At 26.5% G+C, this 25,843-nt stretch overlaps 1 protein-coding gene across 2 annotated transcripts; it reads right to left on the bottom strand.

Moving 5' to 3' along the window:
• Positions 1-448: 448 nt before the first annotated feature.
• On the bottom strand, positions 449-25,843 carry LOC107453387 (UPF0047 protein YjbQ). 2 transcript variants are annotated; one of them, XR_011636198.1, is made up of 8 exons: positions 25,605-25,842; positions 21,788-21,822; positions 20,887-20,906; positions 19,757-19,796; positions 13,361-13,402; positions 11,625-11,742; positions 5,312-9,051; positions 449-2,767 (listed from the first exon to the last, which is right to left on the bottom strand). XR_011636198.1 is itself a non-coding variant. In XM_016070208.4 (8 exons), exons 1-7 carry the CDS (start codon positions 25,771-25,773, stop codon positions 8,996-8,998), a joined length of 480 nt encoding a protein of 159 aa, XP_015925694.1. In that variant the 5' UTR covers positions 25,774-25,843; the 3' UTR covers positions 449-2,767; positions 8,950-8,995. The 2 variants fall into 2 exon arrangements, 1 of the variants encoding a protein (XP_015925694.1); XM_016070208.4 differs by having other exon boundaries at positions 8,950-9,051; positions 25,605-25,843.

Here is a 25,843-nt window from a genome sequence, read left to right as displayed (position 1 = left end):
TAGGACACAATCTTAAGCCGAACATTTCGTTCACTATATCCGGGAGTTCACTATAAACCGTGTTCACTATAGCGGGGTTTGACTGCATATATATATATATATACTAACTTGCAAAACGAAATATTTTTTAAGATAAACAATTATTTAATGTTAAACTTTTGAAGATTTTAGTAGTTAAACATCTCAAGACAATACATTTTTGAATTTGTGAAACTTAACTTCATGATAGATACAAATCATACAAACGGCATTACAAAGCATAATTTTTTCATTAAAAATTGTCTTTTTTAAGCATTTGAAAAAAAAATAATAAATAACTAATAAATTAATATTTTACACTAACAAAATATAACACATCCATAAATGAGGAACTTTTTCAAAGTGTCATTTAAAATGTCCTATCCCCAAACTTTTAGTTTGTTCAGCCATTTAAAAACAAACAAAAAAATAAACCAGAAACAAATTTACTCCATTGTTTTGTTTAATTATTCATCATATTTGAAAAAATCAATTACATTTTTTTCCTTCAAAATAATGCCTTTGTGCAGAAATTCAAATACTATTCATGAGCAATATTATACAATTATGATATTCAGTTGCGTAGAAACACTCTGTATTGCTGGATCCACAATATATATTTATTTGGCAGTGAAAACAACTAGACTAATGCCAGGTCATTGTCTATCATTTCCTAATTCGTCCACTTGAATAACTTTGCAATAAGAAACTACGCTGGGACATTTGGTAACAAATCTATAGAAGTCATATACATTCAAAAATGTAATTAAGATTAATCAAATGTTTACAGGCGTAAGTGGTTTATTTTTACCTCCTTTGCAAAGTAACCAACTTTACTTTTGAAAATTGGTACATTTCTATGGATATTTCTTCTTATATACATATTTTTATTTAATATTAAAAAGAGAGAAACTTGTTGGAAAGCATATAGGTTGGAAGACAAAAATGTAGGAGCAAATTCACCAGAGGGTTATACAGCATGTAAAAAATATTTGAAGAAAAAGAAATCAGGCTTATTTACAGTGTAAAATCAGAGAGTGAAAAAGATAATTTATGCAGGTGGAATAGTAATTAATTTCTGAGTTTTGATACACTAACTTTCACACTAGTATTTAGCTCTCTCGTAGCGCAGCATTTTAACACTAGTCTAGCCTTATGGTAATGCTGATTTAAAATCCTGCCAAGTAGTAATATCTGATTTTGACATCATGACGGATATATTAAATGCAATTTTTGCATACGGATTGTGCATGAAGCTGATCCTTATTATGCATGAAGCTGATCCTGTGCATTGTGCATGAAGCTGATCCTTAAGTTCTGAATTGTTTGACGAATCTCTTTAATCATAATTTATGACAGTATAATTACTAAGTAATTTTCACAAAAAATAATAATCGTAAAACAATTTATAAAATTAGATAACAATTTAAATAACTTTATATTAAAATGTAGCGTAGAATTACGTAACAAAAAAAATTTTTTTTTTTAGTTTTAAACTCTTAACTTAGAAAACAATTAAACAGGGTGCGTAGCCAAATTATTCAACAAAAAATAAGCACCTCTTAAGCACTTTTCAAGCACTCAAAAGATATTTTAAGCACTATAAAAAAGTATCATAATTGGGCAAGGTTGGAAAGCTTTTGACAATTGACGGTTTTATCTAGTTTCAACCATCATGTCAAAAAAAAAAAAAATTGGCATTTTTTTTGACAGATGTTAAAAATCATGAAGTTTTGAATCATATAAAACAAGGAGTTGAATGAATTGTGAAAACGTTGAATAGAAAAATGTGAACTGAGTCTTTTGGCATAATTTGCAGCTAAAATCAACACGGTAAAGGAAAAATCTCATTTTGAAAAAGGGAAAAGTAAGCACCTTTAAGCACTTTTTAAAAATGCTACGCACCCTGTTAAAATCAAAAGCGTAATAATAGTAGCACAGGTAAATTATCATTAAATTAGGATGCAAAAATATTTATAGGAAAATACCTTTATGACTTTTATTCCTTTTTTCTTAATGACAACTAAACCAATATGAAAAACAAGGTAGAAAAATTGGATCCTACCATGTAATTTCTTCGGTTAATTCATAGCAATGGAAAACTGTGTTAGATCTGTATGATTTTATATTATACAAAGTTTTTAATGCCTATCACTTACAATAAAAAATTGTATGATGATACACCCTTATTTGGCAGGATTCTAATTCCGCTTGATGTATAAATGCCAAACAATCGTGAGAGAAAAGCCATAGAATAAAGATAGTGTTTTGGATATAAACAATAAAACATTACCTTTGAAACCACATCTAATTTATCGTTAATTTTAGAATAAATCTTAAAATTAAATAACTAGTTAAAAAAATAATGATCAATCACAAATAAAATTTCAGACAAACAAAGAATTAAGTTGAATCTTTTTCACTTAAATCAAATACGAAGCACATAAATTTTTAAACCAATCTGCATATGATATAAACAGTCATAGATCAAAATGATGAATTATCCATGGAGAAAGTTGGAAGGTAATACTTTCCATAGATTATAATAAAACATGTAGAAAGGTTATTGATAGCTCAAACATTAATGGAAGTTAAAAGTTTGGTTAGGAAGAGAACTTTGAGTTACCTAAAATGACTTGACTTACATCTAGCTAACGTCATCGCAGAAGAATACACATTTTAATAATTCACATTAATTAGTATCACCCAAAAACATCACAGTGATCAGTTCCCTAACACTGGCAGAAGCCTAGAAATGGGCATAGTTCAGAAGTTATAAAATTATAATATTACAAACACTATTTTACATTCAAAACAAACATACATATATAACATTTGGATGAAATAACGCTTTAAAAATGTCAATGTTTACAAAGCAAAGATTTTCTTAATAACTCTTAATTAAAAATTTGCTTAAAATATAATGAAAAAAATTCCAACACTTATCTGTTATTTTAATATGTACAGATAATATATACACATATATAGTAGAGCCTCAATTATCCAAAGGCAATTTACAGGATTGTGTTCCCACCTTCTGCTAAGGAAAAAAAAAATGTGAAAATTAACTTTTAGTTTTCAGAATATGTGAAAATAGAAAATGCATTTTTTATTTTCAGAATATCTGGAAGGGGCCAAAATATAGCCCTCTTTGTCCTAAGGCAACCTTGAAAGAAACCTCTTCTTACTGCCCTGTTTCAATGTGGGTGGCAGGTAGTTTCTAATAAAGTTTCAAAAAATTACATTTTTAAATATGCCATTTGTAATATGCTATAAACATGCACTACTACAACAGCCAATCCTGAAAAAATTTGAAGGGAAGTTACTTAAAAAAATAGTTGTTTCTTAAAGTTGTCCAGTTATCTGGATTTTTCCTTATCCGGATCGGCTCTGGTCTCGAATGGTTCGGATAATCGGTGCCCTACTGTGTGTGTATACAGTGCACAAAATAAAAAAAACGGACCACCCTAAATAACTTTTAATCAAATGAATGGATCTTCACGTTCTAGGACACAATCTAAAGAGTTTGAGAGGGTGACTTTAAGTATGCTTATTAGTTAGTGCAGACGATATTTTAAGTCATGAAATCAGACACAAAAGCTTATTTCCTCTGAATAATTATACCTTTTTTTTTTTTGACAAATTCGGATGGGTAACCGCAACCTGGGAAATATGGTCCCCATAGTTTGGTCAGGAGAGCAGTCTAAAGTTCAAATCCCTTAAAGTTAATTTTATTTTTTGTTTGTTTCGTATTTTTTGTTTTGTTTATTTTGTTGAACTTTTTAAGCGAATTGAAACATTTTTGCACACAATTAAAAAATTTGTTAATCTAAAGATAATTCTTTGTAAAATAAAACTTATAGTAAATATTTATTATTTTTTATTATTTTATTTAACAATAGTCAAAAAAGTTTTGAAATGTAAAGTATAAAATTTTTCCCATCATTTTAAAGAATGTCAGTTAATGAATGTCAAACTACGTTTTTGCGCCAGATTTCATAACTTAAAATATCGACTGCACAAACTAATTTGCATATTTGATGCAACCTCCTTATATCATTAAGATAGTGTCCTAGAATGTGAAGACCCTATCATTAGATCAAAAGTTATAAATTGTGGTTTCTTATTTTGCACTCTGTACATTATATGTAATTTATTTTTACTATTTTGTTTCTGACCCATACTTATTATCATTTTGTATGTTATTATGTTAATACAAAATATTTGGTTTTCGAACTAAAAAAAAGTGGTGCCAAGGAACTCTTTTGAATATTAAGTATGACAAATTGGATGTGACGAAGCAATCTTAAAATAAAAATAGCCTACAAAACAAATAATATTTTCTGAGATTTTCTAGTTACTAGAAATTACAATTTAATACCTAGTTTTCAATTAACTTATACAATACTGATACTTTATACAGATTTACACTAAAATTATACTCTAACTCTACCTTCCATTCTTTCTTTTTTTTTCTAAAACAACGAAAAAATATATAATTCATATATTTAAATTCTATAGATACCTAACATTTGATTTTTGATAACCTAACTAGCAATACTATAGATAATGTACTTAAAACTCTAAAAACTAAAACACCATAGAGAAATTGTCATTGTAGAAGTAAATCGGAAAACATATTTTAAATGGTTATGTTAAAAAAGTGTAACAAACAATATTTTAGTGCAGCAAATAACCATATACAAAATCAAAATATTTTGAAGATTACATTGATAAAACTGCACAATATAAATTTCTAATGCTTCACTAATGTTAAAATTTTCTGATGCTTACTAAGGAGATATTGTATTTGAATTTATTTACAATTCATATAAACTTTTATACACAGGTTGCACACAATTATTCACAACAAAATATGTTTGAGCATTTATGACATTATAGAAGGAACTGATAAATACCATGAAAATAGAATACCTAAATCTAGCACAAAATCACAAATTAGTTAATATTAGTTAATATTTATCACAACAATAACATAATTTAATTCACTGTCTTCAACTACGAAAAAATATAGAACATATTTGAAAAAGAGGTGATAGTAGACTAAAGTAAGAGTTTCTTACTCTATGTGGAAATGTAATCTGAACTTGACCCCCGATAAAAAAAAACTGTGACAATACTCTTATATATATAGAAGTAAACTATATCTTTTTCAACAAAAAAAGTTCAATAGTTATTATATAGTTCAATAGTTAATATATGTTAAGAAACTCTAGCATTGAATAAAAAATTTAAATTTGCAAATCATTATAACAAAAAAAAATATATGTACCTTGTTAATCTGAACTGTTCAGGCAGAAACTTGTGAAATATCAACATAAGATATGAACGTTCAAAACAATTTACTGTAAATTTGTAAAACAAAATATTATTTTTTTTTAATCTAAATAATTTTGTAAATGGCAGCTCAAATGTTTTGCAGATTTTAGACCTTAAACACCCCTGATTTGAAAATATTGTAATAAACTACAATATCTAACTGATATGTAAACTAATGATTTCTATCATTAGATTTAAAATTTTAAAATTAAGATCAATAGAAATTAAATGCCTTTAAAATAATTATGCAGAAAAACATGAGAAAGCACTGAAAAATATATAGAACTTTTGAAATATTTAGACAGCAAAGTTTAAAGAAAAACGAATTAAATAGTCATCTCATAAAATATTCCTCATATAAATATCAAGCTCTTTAAACTGTATGAAATAATTAAATTCGATATCCTGAAATAATTATGAGCAAAAATATTTTTATAGATGAAACAACTTAATTTAAACTATAAAACCATGAATTAGATTATTTAATCATTCATAACTTTAAAAATACATTTACTTTGTAAGTATAATTTTAATTAAGTTTTAATCCAGTTTTTTCATTAAAAAAATGTGTTTTAAATTCAATTTAAATGGGTAAAATGATTTCCGAAAATGGAAATAAATGTTTATACATAATTGACTATTAAATAGCAAATACAATAAAGGAAAATATAAAATAAAATTAACAAATCAATCTATACTTTTATTTATTAAAACAATTAGGTTAAAAAATAAATTATATTCAAATGTACTTCTTAACTTTAATAGCATAAGGCACACTAATATATAAAGAGATCCAGAAACCTAAAATTGCAAGCATAGAATTGCTCAAAAAACAATTCCGTGTAGTTACAAATTCACACTAAGGTTAAATAAAAATTTGGAAAATGTAAATCTCCGCTTCAAAAATTTTATTTTACAAATTCTGATCTTAATAGACTGTAAATTCAATTTTATTTAGTTAAATAGCAAATATTATCTCAGAATGTATTGTCATGATATAAAAAACTTATTTCTGAGTAACATATAAAATTTTATGTTGATTAGATACCTTTAAACCTCAGATGGCAACTTTTTTTTCTATGTTATTCAAAAAGAGAGTTGGTTGCAGCTGAAAACTTTCAAAACCTTGCCCAGTAAATTAAATTTTTAGAAGTTAGTAATGTTTTCTCAGGTCAGAACCTTGATAATTTATTTCCTCTATAAAAAATGATTATTTCAAAATATTTTAATTACATTATTCTTTAAAGCAAAATTTAATATCCAATAATTTTTAAAAAAATTCTTAGAAAATGCTGATTATTAAAAATTTTGAAAAATTCATGTCTTTAGAGTAACTTTTCTAAAATATTAACTCTTAATACATTCCACATTTATTTATTTTATTTCTATTCTAGTAATTACAGTCTGGTAAAATTTGAAAAAAAAAAGTCTAATTGTTGACTTTAAAATTTAAGCATTTAGAGCTTTTATATTTAAATTACAAAAAAAGACATTTTAGTAAGCTTTAAGCAACAAAAATATCAAAGAAATAACATCTTAAATACTTTTCTATCAACGTCAAGAACATTTAATGAATTGTCAATACTGATTTAACCATAAATATCTATAAAATGTTTTTTGATTACATTAAAAAAATGTTAATGATGCTAAATACTATTGTTTTAATATTTGAATGAAATTAAATACTAACATCCTATTATAACACATAAAACTTTACAAAGCTATAGCGACTCTATTTTCTTATTAAAATTGTTTTTAAAATTGTCTTAAATACCTCAGATTTCCTTATTTACAAATTTTAGAAAATGAAATGGAAGTATGAATGATTTATAGTGAACATGAACATAAACAAGCAAATCAGCATTGTAAAAACTACAACACTCAAAATATTTACAAGATATAACAATTAAAGAATGGAAGAGTCTGAATGTGATATAACTATAACCTAACTATAACACACACACATGATTTTTTTTGATATATTATCATAGTCTACATGGATATGTAAAGAAATGCAAGTTGTAATACATATTGTAATTTAAGTACAATGCCAAAGTTAATAATTATTTAAGAAACGAATATACAAAATATACATTTAAAAGAATTCAAAAGAATTAAAAGGAAGAAAAAGAATTAAAAGGTCTGAAGAAGTTTAACGCATTAACTTAATAAAACTAAAATATAATATTAAACCTATACCTTTAACATAAAAAATTATTAACCAATCAATAAAAAAACATTAACATTAAAATAAATGAGAACATATAGGATTATGTTTAACATTGGCTTTGGAAATTTTTCTAACTATATTTTTATCAAAACACTATCCTTCAGTATAAATAAGCCTTATTCAATTATAACTAAGTACTTATGGAATAATTTTGTACAGTTTAAAAAATATACTCTAATTTTATTTACACCATTAATGTTTAAAAGTTAAAAATGTAATGAATTGGCACAGTTCAGTAAGCTTTGGAAGGTAATAGAAAAACATAAACAAATTTAAATAATTTTTTTTTAAACACTACCATTTAATTTTATATATGTATCTACACAAAAATTTATAAAACATGTAGTTTTTACAAGAAATTACACACATTTCTTACACAAGAGTATGTGTTTAGCTTTTAGTAATAAAAAACATTTTAATGTACAGTGTGCATAATGAAAATTTGAACACCTTAATAGCTTTTGATCTGATTGTCAGGCATTGACATCCATTCTTACGGAAAATTTCTTGAGTTAAAAAAAAAAAAAAATTTAAAAATTTGAATCGAAAAATTAGAAGAAAATTTCAACAAGGATTTATCCTTTTTCTCAATATTTCTTAGTTTACATAAAATATATTTAAAATTTCACACATATCTATGATGACCTAGAGAAGTAATTGAAATTTACAAATATGTCTTTCTTTCTTCAGTTTATGATTATAACTATTTACTGATAAAAAATTAAAATTAATCCTAAATATAAGCTTATAAAGTAGTTCTCCTAACAAAGAAATAAAATAAACTGTGTTTTTAAGTTCCACCTTTGAAAATTTGATTTCTGAAAACTTTTGTGATCAATGATTTTTTGAAACATCTAAACCTTCGATCTCTGGAAACTTCCGGATCACAATTAGCGAAAAATCCGGAAATCCGGATTTTTTCCGGAGCACAATCAGCCCTGCACACGTAATTGTAATTTATCAAATCAAAATGCGTAATTGTAATTAACAAAATTCAAAATTTGAAAGAAAGTACTTGAATATTAATGAAAATTATAAAACTTAAGATCATATCCTAGTATGTGAAAATTTGGTAATTAGTTCTGAAGTTAGTAAAGTGTTCCATTCATTATTTTGCACAGTGTACATAATTAAACCTCTGAGCGTTTTTTTTGGCTGTTTTTGAACTTTTAGCTTACTACAACACATAATCAGTTTCAACCATGCTTTTAACAAGAAGAAAGTGCATGGCATGAAAATAATGGTACATTTTTTTCAGTATCGTAAAGTTTGGAGAATTAAAGCATTTTATGTACAAATGGTGGCTTACCACAGATTATATGTAAGAAAACAGTTTTATAAGGGAAAGAAACTGTGTTTACATAGGAAGATCATGGTATTTCTTTTTTCATAGTTTAAAACAACTCATCATTCCGTACTATCATTTAGAGCTCCATTTATTGTGATGATTACTTTTCTAGAACCTAAAATTTTTTAAAAAAATGTATATTAATTGATATCAGGGAGTTTCAATTTCTCTCTACATAAAGCATAAATAAGGCTGTCATTTTGAATTAAAACAATGGAAGGAATCGCTGTGCTCTAAAATTATAAAATAGAAAACAATGTATGTAAATTAACTACAACTAAATTACTACACTTTTTTGTACTTCTATATACATTGTGCTCTAAGTAAGGTAGAATCTCAATACCAATTAGTTTCATAAAAAACAGTTAAAGAAAGGAGTAGGACATCTGGAAAAATCTACTCAGTAGTAAATTTGTCCAAGAGTTTAAAGGTGAAAAAACAAACCATTGTATGTTTAAAAAAATAAGGGTGTCTTTGTGCTATAATAAAATTGAACACAGTGTATAACTTAGCAACAATTTAATCAGATAATGCTTTTTTTTTTCACTTTTATACAGTGTATTCTTATTTAAGATACAATCATCATGCTAAGATAAAAAAAAATAATAAAATTAAAAAAAACAGTGAAAGAAAAAAGGACTAGAACATTCTGCAAAGGTAATCTAAGAGTTTCGGCTAAAAAAACAATAAATAAATTATTGTAGGTCAAAAGAATAAAAGGTAAATTGTGCTGTAGAATAATATTATAAAGCACAATTTATAACTTAACTACATTATTTATGACTCAATAGGTTGTATACTATTTGAGATAGAATCTCTATGCTATAAGATGGAAGGAAAATAAACAGCGTATGAGAGAGGGAGTAAAATATTCTTCCAAACTTACACATTAATTTTGAAATTTCCAAAATATGCAAAATAAATTAAATATTATAAAATTTAAAAAAAGGTTTATGTATCAATAGTTTCATTTCTTAGAAATGTGTGCACATGTACTTTCCTCTAATTAGATTTCCGTGCATGTAATATGCTTAGCATACTCAAGTTAAGGAGTGTGAAACAGTGGTCATTTTGAAATAGGAATCAAGCAGAAAGAAAGAGTTACTGAACTGTCTAATTAACCTTTCCTATATCAACTGTCCCACAGTTGGTATAACTATTCACTGGAATATTTCTAATAACTGAGCTTTCAAGATAGCATAGCAAAAAATTTAAAAATTTTTACTACTTTAAAACTTTAATTTTTGCAGGGGTAATTGTGAGCCCAACTCAAGAATCCTGAAAATTTCTTGAGTAAAATCATTAATGACGCATTGCAAAAAATTTATGTCTTTAGAAATTTAAATCATTGATATTTTCACAACATGAAATTCTAAATATAAATTTTTCTTTCCCATGCCCACCTGTGTTAACATCCGTCATTTCAGGCATTTGCAGGGCATTACATTTCTAAATAAATTATATGCAGCATAATTTAAATTAATAATTATGTATAAGTTTCCTTTTATCTCTACCCACGTCAAAATTCATGCTGGTACCAGCAACAAAAATATGCTAGTTTTTGCTATGTATTGCTAGGTCTGCTAGANAAAAAATATTTACAAACAAAAGAGATGCCAAGTATAAATTCCAGTTCTAATGTTTTTAAATAACTTATACAAGAATTTTTATACATAAATGTGATCGATGATTTCTTGAAACTTCTGCACCTTAGATTTCCGGAAATTTCGTGGTTAGCGAAAAATTAGGAAATCCAGATTTTTTCCGGAGCACAATCATCTCTGTTTTTGAAAAATGGGAGGGATAAACTGGAATTAGAGTATCTTTTTCCTACCTCAGTGACATTACTGCAAATAAAGGGGCCAAGGCCTACTGTCCCTATCTCAGTTTTCTTGACCTTGGACTCTGGGGTGGAAAAACAGATGTTCCGGTTGGGTGGTCAGCTGAACATGACACCCCCAGTGTTTAGTCCCAAAGCATGCTTGGCACTCATTTTATCTACCCACTAAAAGGATGAGTCAACCTTGCCTGGCTCAATGATCGAGCCAAGAACTTGTGGGACGAGAGTGCGAAGCTCTTTCAAAGGCAGAAAAATTTGCACGACAAACTTAAGACTGCAAGAGCTGTAACAATGATTGGCATATGCACATCCACAATTAGAAGATCCGTTTCATACTTCACATTTCTAAAGTTCTTGGGAAAGAAATGGTGTACAGTTAAAGAAATAGCAATTATCACAAGTTTAGAGTCCAACTTTACTGCCAAAATTATTTATTAACGAAACCGAAACTCAGAAAGAGAACAATGGTTTATAAGGCAAAATTAGTTACTAAACTGAAAAGAGAATCTGTGCTAAAAAACAGTTACCAACCAATATTGAAAACTGATTTATAAAGAAAGATCATTCAGATCTTCAGGTCTCATCTGACTGTTATTTCCTAAAAAAAGACAAACTTATTTGACAGGAATGGGATGAATAGAATTTCATTGAGTAGTTTTTGTTGGTGTTCAAACACTAAACTAAAAGTAATATTACTTAAAATAAATAGCTACCACCAGAAAGTAAAATAGTTATGCTAAATAGTAAATTATAAACAAATAGTCTTAAGGGTAGCTTTTTAAACAGATTTACTTATAATTAAAAGATAATAGATACAAAATAGAGCAACAAAAAAAAAGATAGCTTACCAGCTCTATTCCTGTGCTCACATAGCCAAATACCCTGCCAAGTTCCTAAATTTAGTTGCCCATTAGTAATTGGAAGAGTCAAACTCGAGCCCAAGAAACAGGCTTTTATATGAGCAGGCTGCAAAAATAATATATTTTAAAAACATATAATTGACATATTCATTTACAAAGGTATACAAAAGACCAACTTAGAATTTCCCTTCAAAATTTAAAGAAATAAAATTGATATTTTTGGTTTTGAGTAAGCGATTTAGAGCCACATATTTGCCAGTTTTTAGATTTTTAAAAATTTCATTTTATTATAGTTCAACCCATTCTCTGTTGCCATCGCATCTCATACATTCTGCATTTTTGTGCCTGTATGGTCGACGTCGCATGCCATGCAACAATGAGAAATTTTAATTCATTGCTACTTACACGTCGCTTTAAATCTTGCGATTGTTTTTGTATTTCTGAGCATTGCTAAGAGATAGTGCAACTAATCTCACTTTTTTCACAATTTTCGCAGTGAGATTTCAAGCCTTCAATTGAAATAAAAATAATTTTGTACTTTATGTAATTTCGCTTTCATTAGTGTTACCGTAGCATATCAAAATAGTTATGATAGTTTTGTGATATATGTGATTTTTACGCTCCGATGCCCAAGACTGATTGCAGAGCTGTTTTAATGGTAAAGTTGGAAAATTATTTTTCAAAAAATTTTTTAACCTTATTTTAATAATTATTTTATGCATTTGTTTATTTTAAACACCTTAAAGCAATAGAGTTAAATAAAAGTTAGTATCAGACTTAGTAATAATATCCAGTTAATCACCTTTCAAATTATTTTTTACAAAATAAGACATAACAGTTCTGATGGGATTTGTTCTTACGACAGTTTAATAACTTTAAAAGCTATTCAGGTTTTAGAGGAAAATGTTTAGCTACAGTAAAATTTTTTGTTGATAACCATTCAGAACGTATTCCAGTTGAAAGTTAAAAATTTAAAACAATTCTTTTGTTACATTTATTCTCATTTATAGTTTATATCTTCCTTATTAATTGTTAATAATTTTTATGAACAACTAACCATTATCTTTATAATTTTTAAAATCTTCAATTTAAATAAAATTTACTAATATGTGTCCCTTTTTATAGAAATGTAGAAAATAGAGATTTTCAGCAAGTTATAATTACTGCTCTCGATGTCTCTTTCTTTCGAGGGTAGTGTTAAAATCTTCCCAAACTGCAGGCTTCTCCCCAACATACCCTGGACCGTCTTGGACTGGACAAGAGGGACATTCTAGAAAACCCACTTTTAGTGGCCGACTTCCTCCGGGTCATGAATTTCACGGACATTGTTTAGCCCTGCTAATTTTGGGGATTAGGAAGAAGAAAAAGAAGACTGCTCTCTATGAACAATGCAAAAACAACAAGCAAACAATGACAAATGAACAATGAACAATGCTCTCTAAACAAGCAAAGAACATTAGTAAAATTTCAGGAAACTCACATAAAAAGCATAAAATGGGATAAATAAAAGCAACAATAGTTTGTCTATTTTATAATATGAATTTTATAATGCCTCATTGTTTTTTAACATTGTTTAGTATTATTTCATGAATCAATCAACATGTAAGTAGTATTTCACACTTAAAAAATTACATGTGCACAATATTTTAACATAAAATTGTCTTAAATATAATTTTAAACTTTCATAAACATGTATATATTTTTAAAAACAAAACTTTATTTACCATGTCATCTGGGCCCTCACAAGAATGCTTAAAAGGAATGCTCTAAAAAATATAACATTTAATTAATTAATTTCATGCCAAAACTAAATATAAATGCATATTTATAGCATTTTCTTTTTTCAAAAACACAATGTGGTACTATGTGAACCAATGGCAAAGAGAAAAAAAATATCAAAAAACAATTCACAGTTGAACAATGCAAAAGAAAAAATATAGCTCTTCAGTTACAAGAGATGCCAGTTTTCTTTCAGTTTAAATGAATAATAACATTTTTAAAAAAAATTGAAATAAATACAAACAATTAGAACTAGTGCCAAAATACAAGATAGATTCCATGTATTTGCAGTGGTGATAAGTTGTTTTCAATAACATAACAACTATATACTTATTTCAACTTTGTAAAATGTTTTTGAAAAATGTAATGCTCATTCCACCAAGATCTTGTTATCTTTAACAATTGAAAATATTCAAGATAAAACAAATTATTGAAATTAATGTATTTCAAATTATTGCTTTCAGTAAGTTGCATCAACCAATTCAGAATATTTTCACTAGCAAAGGACATCGATTTGAGATTCTCAGCATGTTATTAATTACAGAACTAGATCCGTCATCACAGTTAAGATATATTTTACGACTTGCCTTATGCTAAAGAATTTATAAGTCAATGCTAAAATTTCAATTCAATCTATTATATTTTAAGTTTGCCACAGTAATTTTTTATAGGAAATAATGTGATAATTATATGTGAAATTCTAAATTTTAAACTTCTTGCAGCATGGTATTATTTCAGAAGAACGGGTCAAAAGGTGAAATATTTATTTTTTTAGATTACATTATAAAAATACTTGTTTCAGAACTACAAAGCAATTACTTAAAAAGTTGCATACAAATTCAACTCTCTTTTTTTTAAACCTAAAGAACATAAGATGATCAGCTAAAACAAATTTGTATGAGTAAAATTTCATGACTGGTTTCAAGAGAGAGAAAAAAACTAATATTGAAAAAAGAAACTAAAAATATTACTAATTAGAATAGTATGTGCTAACTTCAATTTAGCTATCAATGCAAGTACATATTTAGCAGATTTTTAACATATTTCAACCACAGTATACTCTCAAACTTTGATACTGAGAAAACCTTGTTACGTCCAAACAATATTTTTCCCTGAGGCATTATATATCCACCTAAAGTTAATTTGAATTCCTATATCAAAGAGTTTCTTCTCAAAACCTTGCTACGTCAAATATTTTTAGTTATAAAAAATTTATTTTTTCAGAAAAATCAAAATGCAAATGTTTAATCCATAATTATTTTTGTCTTACTCCTAAAAGGAAAATTCTATTTATTGTAATTAGAATTACAGTCAATTATCATTACATACATATTTATTAGTAGTTATTCCTATCTTTCATGACTCTACTTCCTAGAATAATATTCTAGAATATATTTTTCTACTTCTTAGAACATACTTTGTTCTGAAATTGTTATCTTGAATTTTTTATAGGGTCCTTTCAACTTTAAGATATTGAGAGTAAACTGCATATCCATTTAGATATATGTTTATTTAAATGCAAGCATTTTTTAAAGTTATTAAATAAATAGCTTATTTAGATTGACAATGAAATTATTTGAATGATAGTTTTACCAAAAGAAATTTTGAAAAATTGATTGTTTTTGTTTTTTTGTTTCTTAATCTAACTGATTTGTTCATTTGATAACTCCAAAACAGGATCTTTGTCTCAGCAATTTTATGCGGGTGTTCAGCTTTGATAAAAACAACTAGTATTTAATATAATCAGTGATTAGTTTGTAATAATTACCAATAATTTTAACCATTTTAGGTTAAACTTATTAGTAATTATTAGAAATATTAATGAATTTAATTATAATATTTTTTTAAACAGTAACAGTAAAACATTACAAAAGAGCAACACATAAAAAATTTCAAAAATTTAAAAAAAAAAATTATTGCATTATCTGATAGTTTATACTTTTCACATTATTGTGCCAAAATACTGAATTGATTGTAAAAATGCAAAAGTTACAGCATATGTTAAACACAGCGTGCACTGTGACTTGTGTGAAGGAATTGTGCACTTAGCTGATTAATGGATTTCCTCACTCCTACCAAAACATTTTAGTAAAATACTATAATTTTAACTATCTTATTGAAACAATTTGCTTAAATTACATAAGAAAAAAAATTTATGGTACTTTCAGTATAAATAGTTCAAATTACATTTATTTCAAAGAGTTCTCCTTAATATTTTGGACAAATAAAAAAAAAAATCATAAATTATTATTAACTTAAATTTAGCAAAGTTAAAAAAGTAAGAATTTTTTTTTTCAAGTAATAATTTTTCTAATTTCAGGGATGAGATTGACCAAAAGGCAAAAAAGCTGAATTTCCAAGCAAGTAAAATTTACGTATGCGCAATCGGTCAACAATAAATTCCAGACAGTTGAAGATAATAAATAACAATGTGTTGACATAAAATTGTGTATTAATTTATTATTATATAAATGATTACATCGATACTTAACATTTAGTAAAAAGAAAAATTACCAATTGAAAAAATAAAGCTAGAAATTATATTTTTCTTCCGTTCACATAAGAGACAATTATTACTTGAGAAACTGTCTGGTTTAGCAAATTAAAACTACTAAGAACATACATTAACATTCTATTTCTGTTAATAAATACTGTTACATGATTTAAGGCAAATATATCTGTAACATGACTTTTTAAATTATTTTGAAAAGAAAATCAGCTTTTACAATTGGAAAATCATTATGTTTATATTATAATCTGATCTAACTAGAGCCCTGTGAAACATATCAATAACTGTGAAGTAAAAATATATAGTAACTCCTTAACATACAAAAATTGCTATTTTAGTTCGAAAAATTACATGATAATCAGCAACTGTTTAGATAATTATTTTTCATTTGATAAGAACTTTGCATTTTATAGCATAAATAACAGCAACATTATTTTTTAAATTTATTATTTTTTAAATTTTGCATTTTGATGCTGAGTTAATTAACTCCTTTTCCAAAAAAAAAAACAATTAATCACTTTTTAAGTGCTATATCTTTTATATTTGCTATATTTAGTCGTCAGTCCATCTTCAAACATCTTGTGACAAATCCTACTTTTTCTTCCTTGCAAGTCCAGAGTAAAAGTTTTGAATATATTCTATTCCAGTTTCGCTGATGTTGTAACACCTACATATACTAATAATCGTCGATAGAAAAACAGTCACCTTTAGAGTAACTAAATCAAGAAAAAATTTACTTCTTACAAGAATCGCAATAGTTGAGCTTAAAATTGCGCGAATGCAAATTGCAATCCTGGATTTTAAAATAGCGTGAATATGAATCACGATTATGGATTTTGAAATCACGTGAGTATGAAACTAGATATACGATTTTGAAAATGACAAAATACAAACTGCGATATAAAATTTTTAAATCGCGTAAATACAAATCACGATTCATAATTTTTAGATCGCGTAAATACGAATCATGATGCGTAAATTTTAAATTGCATAAATAAGAATTATGAGGCATAATTTTGAATGCAAATCCCAATGCCTTATTTTTAAAGCACGTATAAGACGAAAATCGATGTTTGATATTATAACCGCATGAGCGAATCACAGCATTGGATTTTAAACTCTTGTGACTGCGAATCGCTACATAGGTTTTTAAAAAGGCATAAATACAAATCACGATATCGGATTTTAAATCTCGTAAATAAGAATTGGAACACACAACTTTTAAATCACGTAAATACGAAAAGCTATGCTTGATATTAAAATCGCATGAATAAGAATCGAGATATTAGCAGATTCCAGGCTTGCGACTTCTAAAAGACTGTCTTGTCTGAAGCAGCGTCGTTTGAATTACGAAAATAAGAGCTATCTGGCTGGCGAGTAAAAATGCGGAAAATCTTATCTTCTGTGCGTAAAAGCGGAGAAAATAGCTCAAATAAGTAAAAATGCGGAAAGGGTTGGTAGCCTTGTAGTTTGAATTTCCTGTTTACCTTTGAAAATCGGAAATAAAAATAATTATTATATTTCAGTGGCTGAATTTTCTGAAAAAGCGGAATATTTATTTTTAAAAAAAGCGAAATTTTAAGAAAATCAGAGTTTTTGATAAAAAGGCTGAAATTCGAGAGACAAAAGTGAAAAAAAGCGGAAATCCGCTAAAAAGCGGAAAAATCTCATCCCTGTAATTTTTAGCAAATGGAGTTTTCTTTTCCTTTACTTAAATATGAAATTTTGAGAGCTAATGTAATTGTACATTGTGATTTTGTTCCCCTAAAAAAATTGAAAGACTGAGAGGACAATAGCACATAATTTACTGGAAACATTATTAGAAGACCCAAACAAACTTTTGGGTGATAAAAATTAGGAGAGAAGATGCTGCTAATGAGATGTGTGTAGTTAAAGAGTTATGTAAACAGAACTAAATTTTATATCTGTCATTTTGTTAATTACAATTTAGTAAATCAACAACAACCCACTGATTAATTTTAATGCATTCTTTTATAATTGCATATTTAATTAATTATCTATAAATGCAATTGACACGAAAATGATGAATCAATCATCTTTTTTATTTTGATTCTGACAGATAAGCACTCTTGGAATGCTTGCCACCTCTACTTTAGCACATACATCAACAAATATGCAGTCAGAGTCTTTAATTAATTTTTTTTAAAGGTTTGCTAATAAATTTATTGAAAAATTTTGGAATATATAAAATTCACAAAATTGCCAGCATAAATGTGAAAGTATGGGAGGACATCTGCTGCTTTGAATTGAATTGAATTATAATTAACTATAATTTAATTGTCTCTTAGTGTTATAAGAACAAATTAAATTTGCCTTAAAACAAAGTATAGCAGGTTTTCAGCAATTATGGTTAAAAAAAAACTCAGAATGAGAATTACATTTGTACCTGACTTTTTAAAAAAATAAACTCAAACTAAATTTGTTTTGAATAGGGTTATACCGGGTACTTGGTTAGATATTCTATACCTACGTTTTGCAAAATTATTTTACTACCCAATACATGGTTTTTAAACTCAACGCTTGTTACTGGCTACCCAGCCAATTTTACCTCGCATCCAGTGACAACATTTAGACATAACTATATTCAGGTTTATAGTAACTTTAATATACTATCAGTGTTTTCATCTCAGAAAAAAAATGGGTGAGAATTTCTCACCCTTTCTCAAAAACAGGGTGAGATTTCAAAAAGTTAAGTGAGATTTCAAAAAAAAAAAAAAAACACAAAGAGACNATTTTACCTCGCATCCAGTGACAACATTTAGACAGGCGCATCCAGTGACAATATTAGATATTCAGGTTTATAGTAACTTTAATATACTATTCAAAAAATAATTGTAGTGAAGAAAATTAATTTATTTCCTCAGTTTTTTAATTATCAAACCGAATTTTATTTTGAGATTTTTTTTTAAATTAATTGAAATGCACTTGAAAAACAGTTATAAGATTTCTTATGCCAGATATTGTAGTTTAATCAAATTTCTATTCCACTGTAAAAGAAGAAGACAACATTGACATTTCCCTTAGACTCAGACTTAGTCTAGGGACCACAGGTTGTGAACCCCTACTTAAGAGGCATCGTCAATAAAAAGCATTATCAATAAAAGATATCAAAATAAGCAGCATTATCAATAAAAGACATCAAAATAATAAAAAATAAAGACAATATCAGGGTGTGTAACCAGATTTTTAAACAAAAATAAGCACATTTTCAATACTTTTAAGACACTCAAAAAATATTTTTAATCACATTCCAAAAAAAATCATGATTAGGATCTGTGAAGTGATAAAAAATTGTTTTGTTTTTTTTCTATCGTTTAAAGTTCTTAATTTATAAACATAAAATCAATAAAATTTTAAAACATTTTCAAAAACTTCTCATAATTAGGACAGAATAACTAGTTTCTGATAAATATTGCAGAGAAAACAGTGAAAATCATGCAATTTTTGTAATTTAGAATGACAATCGATGCGGCAAAGAAAAAAATACCTTTCAAAAGATTTTTAAAAAATTAAGAATTAAAATTAATTATTTAAAAGAAAATTAAGTACTTTTTACAAACCCCAAATAAAAAAAGCACCTTTAAGATGTTTTAAAAAACATAAATAAAAAATAAGCACCTTTAAGCACTTTTTAAAAGCGCTACGCACCCTGAATATAAAAAAGTAACTTAAGGCTGATCTATTTCGAATAACTTAATTAAAAATGAATGCCAATAATGTATGAATGATAAATTCACAACAGAAACAATATCAGATTTAAAACAATAAAAGACAAGTGTTGGTATGAATAAAATATAAGTCTAATACTTACTTCAGGTACAAGTTGAGTCAGAAACATTTCCATGTCAACACTGAAAAAGATAAAAAATATTTACTATAAAAAAAAATAATAATAAATATGTAATTAAATTATGTTATATTTCATTTATAATTTATGTTTGTTTCTTATGAAACATTACTTTTTCAAGTGAAACAAACTAAGAAGAAGTATGAATCTTTTAACAACTAGAAATATAATTCAAAAGTAATTATGAAATGAAATCTTGATTAATATTTCAACCAGAATTCAGAATTAATTTATAGGCATACATATATAATTAGAGTCAGAGTAAAAGTTTAGGTTAATTTTAATTAGCTCAAAAATAATTTTAAAATAATTATTCAGTTAAAACTTTATTAACTTTACAACCAGCATTTTATGATTAAATATACATGCCTGCAAACTTTTGCACTTTCCAAAAATTATTTTCCTCAGAGATGGTCAAATGAGAATTTAAAAATCCATTTTTGTAAAAATATTTTAATAATTTTTCAGAGCTCAAAAACACCATCGAACAATTATCATTCATTTGCATATATGTTTAATTTGTTCATCTGCAGTGGTGATTAAAATTATTTAAAATCAAATGTATAATTCCAAACTGAAATTAAAAGCAAAAGTTTTGTAAGCACTTTAAATATAATTATAAAATCTACCCAAAAATATGGAAGAATTGACAGCTATGAATATATATAGACATAAAAAAATTATCACATTCGTAATATTGAAAATTTTTAAGTTATATTAGGCTTCTAATGTCACAGCAAAATTATCAATTGGTTCTGGTTTGGACCTTAAGTGTACAGTGCGCTCGTACTATTTTTTTAAATATAATTTATTATTATTTTATTTTTTGAAACTGACGTTTTGATTTGTATTAGTTGAGTTCATTTGTATCCAACTAACAGAAAAGTACCAAAATTTTTGGAAATAATTTGAGGAAATATTTAATTTCATAATTTTAAACCTAAAAATATTAATATTAAAAAAAATATCTTATTAATTTAATATAATCTTTAAATAATTTGAAATTAATATTGCAACAAAATAATAAGGCACTAAAAAATTCTCCTTCTTAAAAATTTAAAACTATTCATGATATAGTACAAAATCAATCTTACCGAACATGTGGATCCCAGTTCTGAAAAAAGAGAGATAAAAAAGGTATGAGTTTAAAAATAATCTAGAAATATTTCTTACAACTAGAATAAATCAAAAATATGTGAAATCATAATCATAATCACGGGTTGAAATAAGTGAAAATGATTATATTTAGCGATTCAATAATTTATGGCTATAAAATACTGCATGAAACACCGTCGTCTTTTTCTGAATTAAAGGTAACACGGCTAACTTCAAACAATAATTTTTCAAATTTGCACTTATTTGCAATTATTTAGATCTAAGAGAAACATTTATGCATCAGTGAAATTTCTTTAACTTTCAAAATGAATTATTGATAAATTTTTGAATATAACTAAAACAAAACTTTTTTCAAACTACTTTTTTTAGATTTTATATTTTAGTACAATTATAATTCTGATAATCTAACCTATTTTTTTAGCAACTTAGACTATTTTTTTTAATTAAAAAGTAGTACCCAAATATATTTTTGCTTATAGTTAGAGAAGAAGAAATATATAAAAGGGATACTGGTGTCCATCTGTGTCAAAGGGTTAATAATGCAAAAAAAAATATATATATATATCTTAAAATTGTAAATTAAGAACATCCTTTTGAAAAAGTAAAACACTCTCTGCTTGTGAAATTTATATTATTATAGGTTAAAAAAAAGAGATAAATGTATTTGTTTTTGTTTTTTTCAATTTAACAATAAGTATGAAAAACATATGCATGCATATTGAAATGCCCGAAAGCAAGTTAATTGTGAAAAATCTGTGTACAAGATCTTCTGAAAAGCAAATTTTTCTTTGCAGAATTAGTATTTGATACCTGAACTATATCAGAAACTGATACTATTAAGTTTTCTACATTAGAAAAAAGAATTAAAACAATATTTACCTCATTTAACGCAAGACTGGCAGATGTATGCATTACTGGAAAAAAAATCAGAATCAGTTAACATAACACAAAGTCTAATAATTTCAAAACATGCTCATTTTTAAATGTAAAAAAGATTTTTATTATTACACTAACGCAACTTTTTTGTAGTGTAATACAAAATATAATAGTTAATTATGTAATTATATGCTCAAATACCCATGTACTTAAAAACTTTTTACAATCCTGTTATAAAAACTTTTTAATAGACTTAAAAACATAAAAACAATGAAATATATTTTTAGACCAAGCATTATACAGAGCTGAGATTCTTTTATGAAGAGCCTCTACCATTACAACATCACAGAACCTACAAAATTAACTTTTTTTAGAATAATTAATACACAATTTGTTTAACTAAAAACTCCATACAAACTAAAGTCAATCGAAATCAAGCACAAATATGAATAAGAAACCTAATGCTTTAATAACTTTAGCTGTGCTTATCTTAATAATATAGAAAATTGCTTCCCCATAAAATCATCTATATGTACTATTTTACTTATCCACTACTTTTGCTATAAAATTGATGCTATGCCTATTTTTTAAATCATTAAACCAATTATTTATTCAACCTCAAAATCTATAAATTTCTTGTAACTTGAATGTCTGCTTATACATTTAAAATTCTTTCATTGATAGTGAACCTGGCTTTGAACATGTAACCATTTTAAAGAAATTTGTATGCCTCTTTTCTTCTTGCATTTTGTAAAAGTTTTGTAAAAGCCTCTGAAAAGCTACACAAAATTATAATTAGCTTCTCAAAGCTTTCATTTTTAAAGTTGACTAAAACAAAAGCCACCATCAAAATAAATCATGAGCAGATCAGATAAATTTCCCAACATTTATTTTGTACACCAGTGATTGGAAAAACCACATTGTTTTTGTAGTTTACTAAAACTACTCTGTTATTAACAAAATGTCTACAAACTACTTTCAACGCATTGTAAACTACTTACATAAATGTTGAAAATGGTTTTGAATAAAAAAGTGACTTATATTAAACATAAGGAACTAATACGAAATATATAATCATGTTTACAGTTGGTTTTTCTAAAACATTTTTTTCGAATATATTTATTTAACCTTCAACTTTTCTTGTCTTTTTCAAAAGTGAATATTCAGTTTTAGAAAGGTTTGGAAATTATCAAATCGTTGCAATTTCCTTTAAGTATTTAATGTTCCTTTATTTCCTCTAAAATTATGTACAACAAAAATATATTCCCTTCTTTTGAAATAGCATGAATGATTCCTGGGGGCATATTTGCAATTAAAAGTGTGAGCAATATGATAAATTATCTATTAGTCATAATTTCTTGTTAGATAAACCTCAACAAAGCAATTTTATTGCGTTCATTGATGCGTCCACGAAGATTTGTATCCATCAAATTCGAACATATTTTGCTTAAGAACCTTGTTTCTTTACTAAACTAACCTTAAAAGTAGCAGGGGTCTGTCCAGACATTTTGTGAAAGGCCCGTTTTTGAAAAATTGTGAAAAAATTACTCGTAATTTGTGAATATAAAATAAACATTAAGTTACATTCCTTCAAACAGGGTTTCGCTTTTGTGAATTTGTGCAAATAGGGTCCTGTTATTGCAAAAAACTTTTTCAAGGAGTTTTTAAATTGTAAAGAGATACAAGATCATGCTCAACACTGCAAAATTATAATTTAAAAAAATTAAATTTTTAAAGATAAACAGCAGTTGCTGCTACTAAATTAGAGATGCAACATACAAATATTTGGTATTTAGCCTATACTGCTGAATGCAGAATATTGATTGCGGACGAATAAAGGAAGAAGCGTCAGCAGAAGACAAAACTTACTTCGTTTACATCTGTCTTTCTTCCCCCCCCCCCTTGGGAAGGGTTTATTCAATTAACAAAACAATGATGAAGATAAACACATTTGTGAAAGGTCCAGTTAAAAGATAAATCATTTTGTGAAGGGTCTGTTTTTAAGTTAAAATATTTCATGAAGGGTTAGTTTTTATGAAAAGATATTTTGTGACGGGTTCGTTAACAGACCCAAATTTCTTCTAAACACACTACACACCCCTGAGTAGTTGCAAAGAAATGCTAAAAACTACTGCATTTTGTATTGCACTACTCACTGCACTATTTTTTTTTAAAAAAAAAAGAAGCACTCTACACTACAAAGTACAAAAAAAAGTAGGGACTGCTGTAATTTCACTATGTGTAATGAGCTACTTCTGTCCACCGATATACACAGACACACAAGGAAGAATCTATTTCATGATATGGTCATGCAAACTCATCTAGTCATGTGATTCAGGAGTAGCACATTATGTTCTCTTATTCTGATTTTTCATTCGTTACCTATAATTTTTGAACTAAAAGGCTTTTTAAAACATATTCAAGAATGGAATATTAATCGGCAGCTAGTTTACTTTTTCTCTGACAATTTCAATAAAATAACTTTCTTGTAGTTCAAAAAACTTTCCTCAACAAATCAAAGTTATGCTCAAAACTACATTTTTAAGTCCTTAAAAACCAACCTAATTAAAAATTTCCAAGTTAAATCTAGAATCTCATAAACCAAAATAAATGAGTTTGCTAAATTATATATTAAAATTAACAGCAAAATGTACTTTGAAATAATTCCACTTTTCTAATGAACTTTTAAAAAAATATAAAAGAAAAACTAAAATACTTTTAGAGGTACTATCATAAGCTAATGCTCTAAATCTTAGTTTTTACTAATTATCTCTCTGCATGATATATATTTCAAAAGTTTAAATTAAGAAAGACATATTTCTTCCTGATAATAAATACCATAAATATTACATCATGAAGTTTAAACTTAATTCAGATCAAAAAGTTAAATTTTTAATTGTATTATTATAAAAAAAAAAGTGAATTGATCATCATGAGGTCAAATATGGGTTAAATTAAAATAAATTATCTTTGACATGAAAATAAAGAAAATTTCTTCAAATAACTTTTTATTCAGCATTACAGTATTAAATAGAATGAAATTTTACATTAATTTACAGGTTGACTATAATATATTTGTTAACTATTAATTTAGAGTAGTTTGTTTTTCCACGGATATTTCCATATCGTTATCCATACTAACTATAATTGCCAAGGCAGCGGTATTAAAACTTCAAATTGTCAAAAGAAAAAAAAAATATACAGAATTATACCCTTTGAGCTGGCCCCCTTTTATAATATTCTTTTTCCCAACCCCCTGCCAGAAGGCAGCCAAGGTCAGGTGATTATTCTGCTGCAGATCCTGATATGAAAATCTACCCCTATTCTTTTGAAATAGGTGGTAATTGTTTGATAAGCAATGTATCACAACAAATTTTCATTAACAAAGCTGCACATACAATTCAAGATAAAAGAGTTAAAAATGCAAATGCAGGAAGCGTAAACGAATTTTAATTATTTATAAATCGACTTAAGTTTCAAAATAACACAAACCAATCCCTTTTAATAAAATAATTTAAAAAATTCGTCCATAGTATTATATTAAAAGAATAATATTATATATAAATTATTATATTAAAAGAATAAAGCAAAATTGCTTTATTTATCCAACTATAAAATTTAATTCATCTCAATCAACTCATTTCAGATCAATGTGCCTCAAAAGAATAATAAATTAAAAAATAAAACTATAAATTCGATCATATTTTAGAGTCTCAACTATTTCAAGTATTAATAACTAAACATGCTAACAAAATTGCGAAAATACTTTTCTTGTCGTTAAATAAATACATAAATTTTTTAATGCTTTTCAGAGGCGTACTTTGAATATGAAAAAGACCGACTGCAAAATTTGATAACTCAGGAATCTGTTTTAATATTTCATCAGTAACTAAATGACATCCTCTGTGAACTGGTCGAAGATTTATTTTTTTCTGAAACCAAGCAGAACCTTGTTTCACAATTCCATTACTAGTACTAGCAGTCGCCATATCTTGTAAATATTTCAGAAACGAAAACTAAGTCCAAATAATTATTTTGATGCCACCTCAGAAAGTTGAA

Source organism: Parasteatoda tepidariorum, chromosome 2 (genome assembly GCF_043381705.1).
Source record: "Parasteatoda tepidariorum isolate YZ-2023 chromosome 2, CAS_Ptep_4.0, whole genome shotgun sequence".
NCBI classification, from domain to species: domain Eukaryota; kingdom Metazoa; phylum Arthropoda; class Arachnida; order Araneae; family Theridiidae; genus Parasteatoda; species Parasteatoda tepidariorum.
Note: the sequence above shows the minus strand (reverse complement) of the source record. Positions and strands in the feature narration are given on the sequence as shown.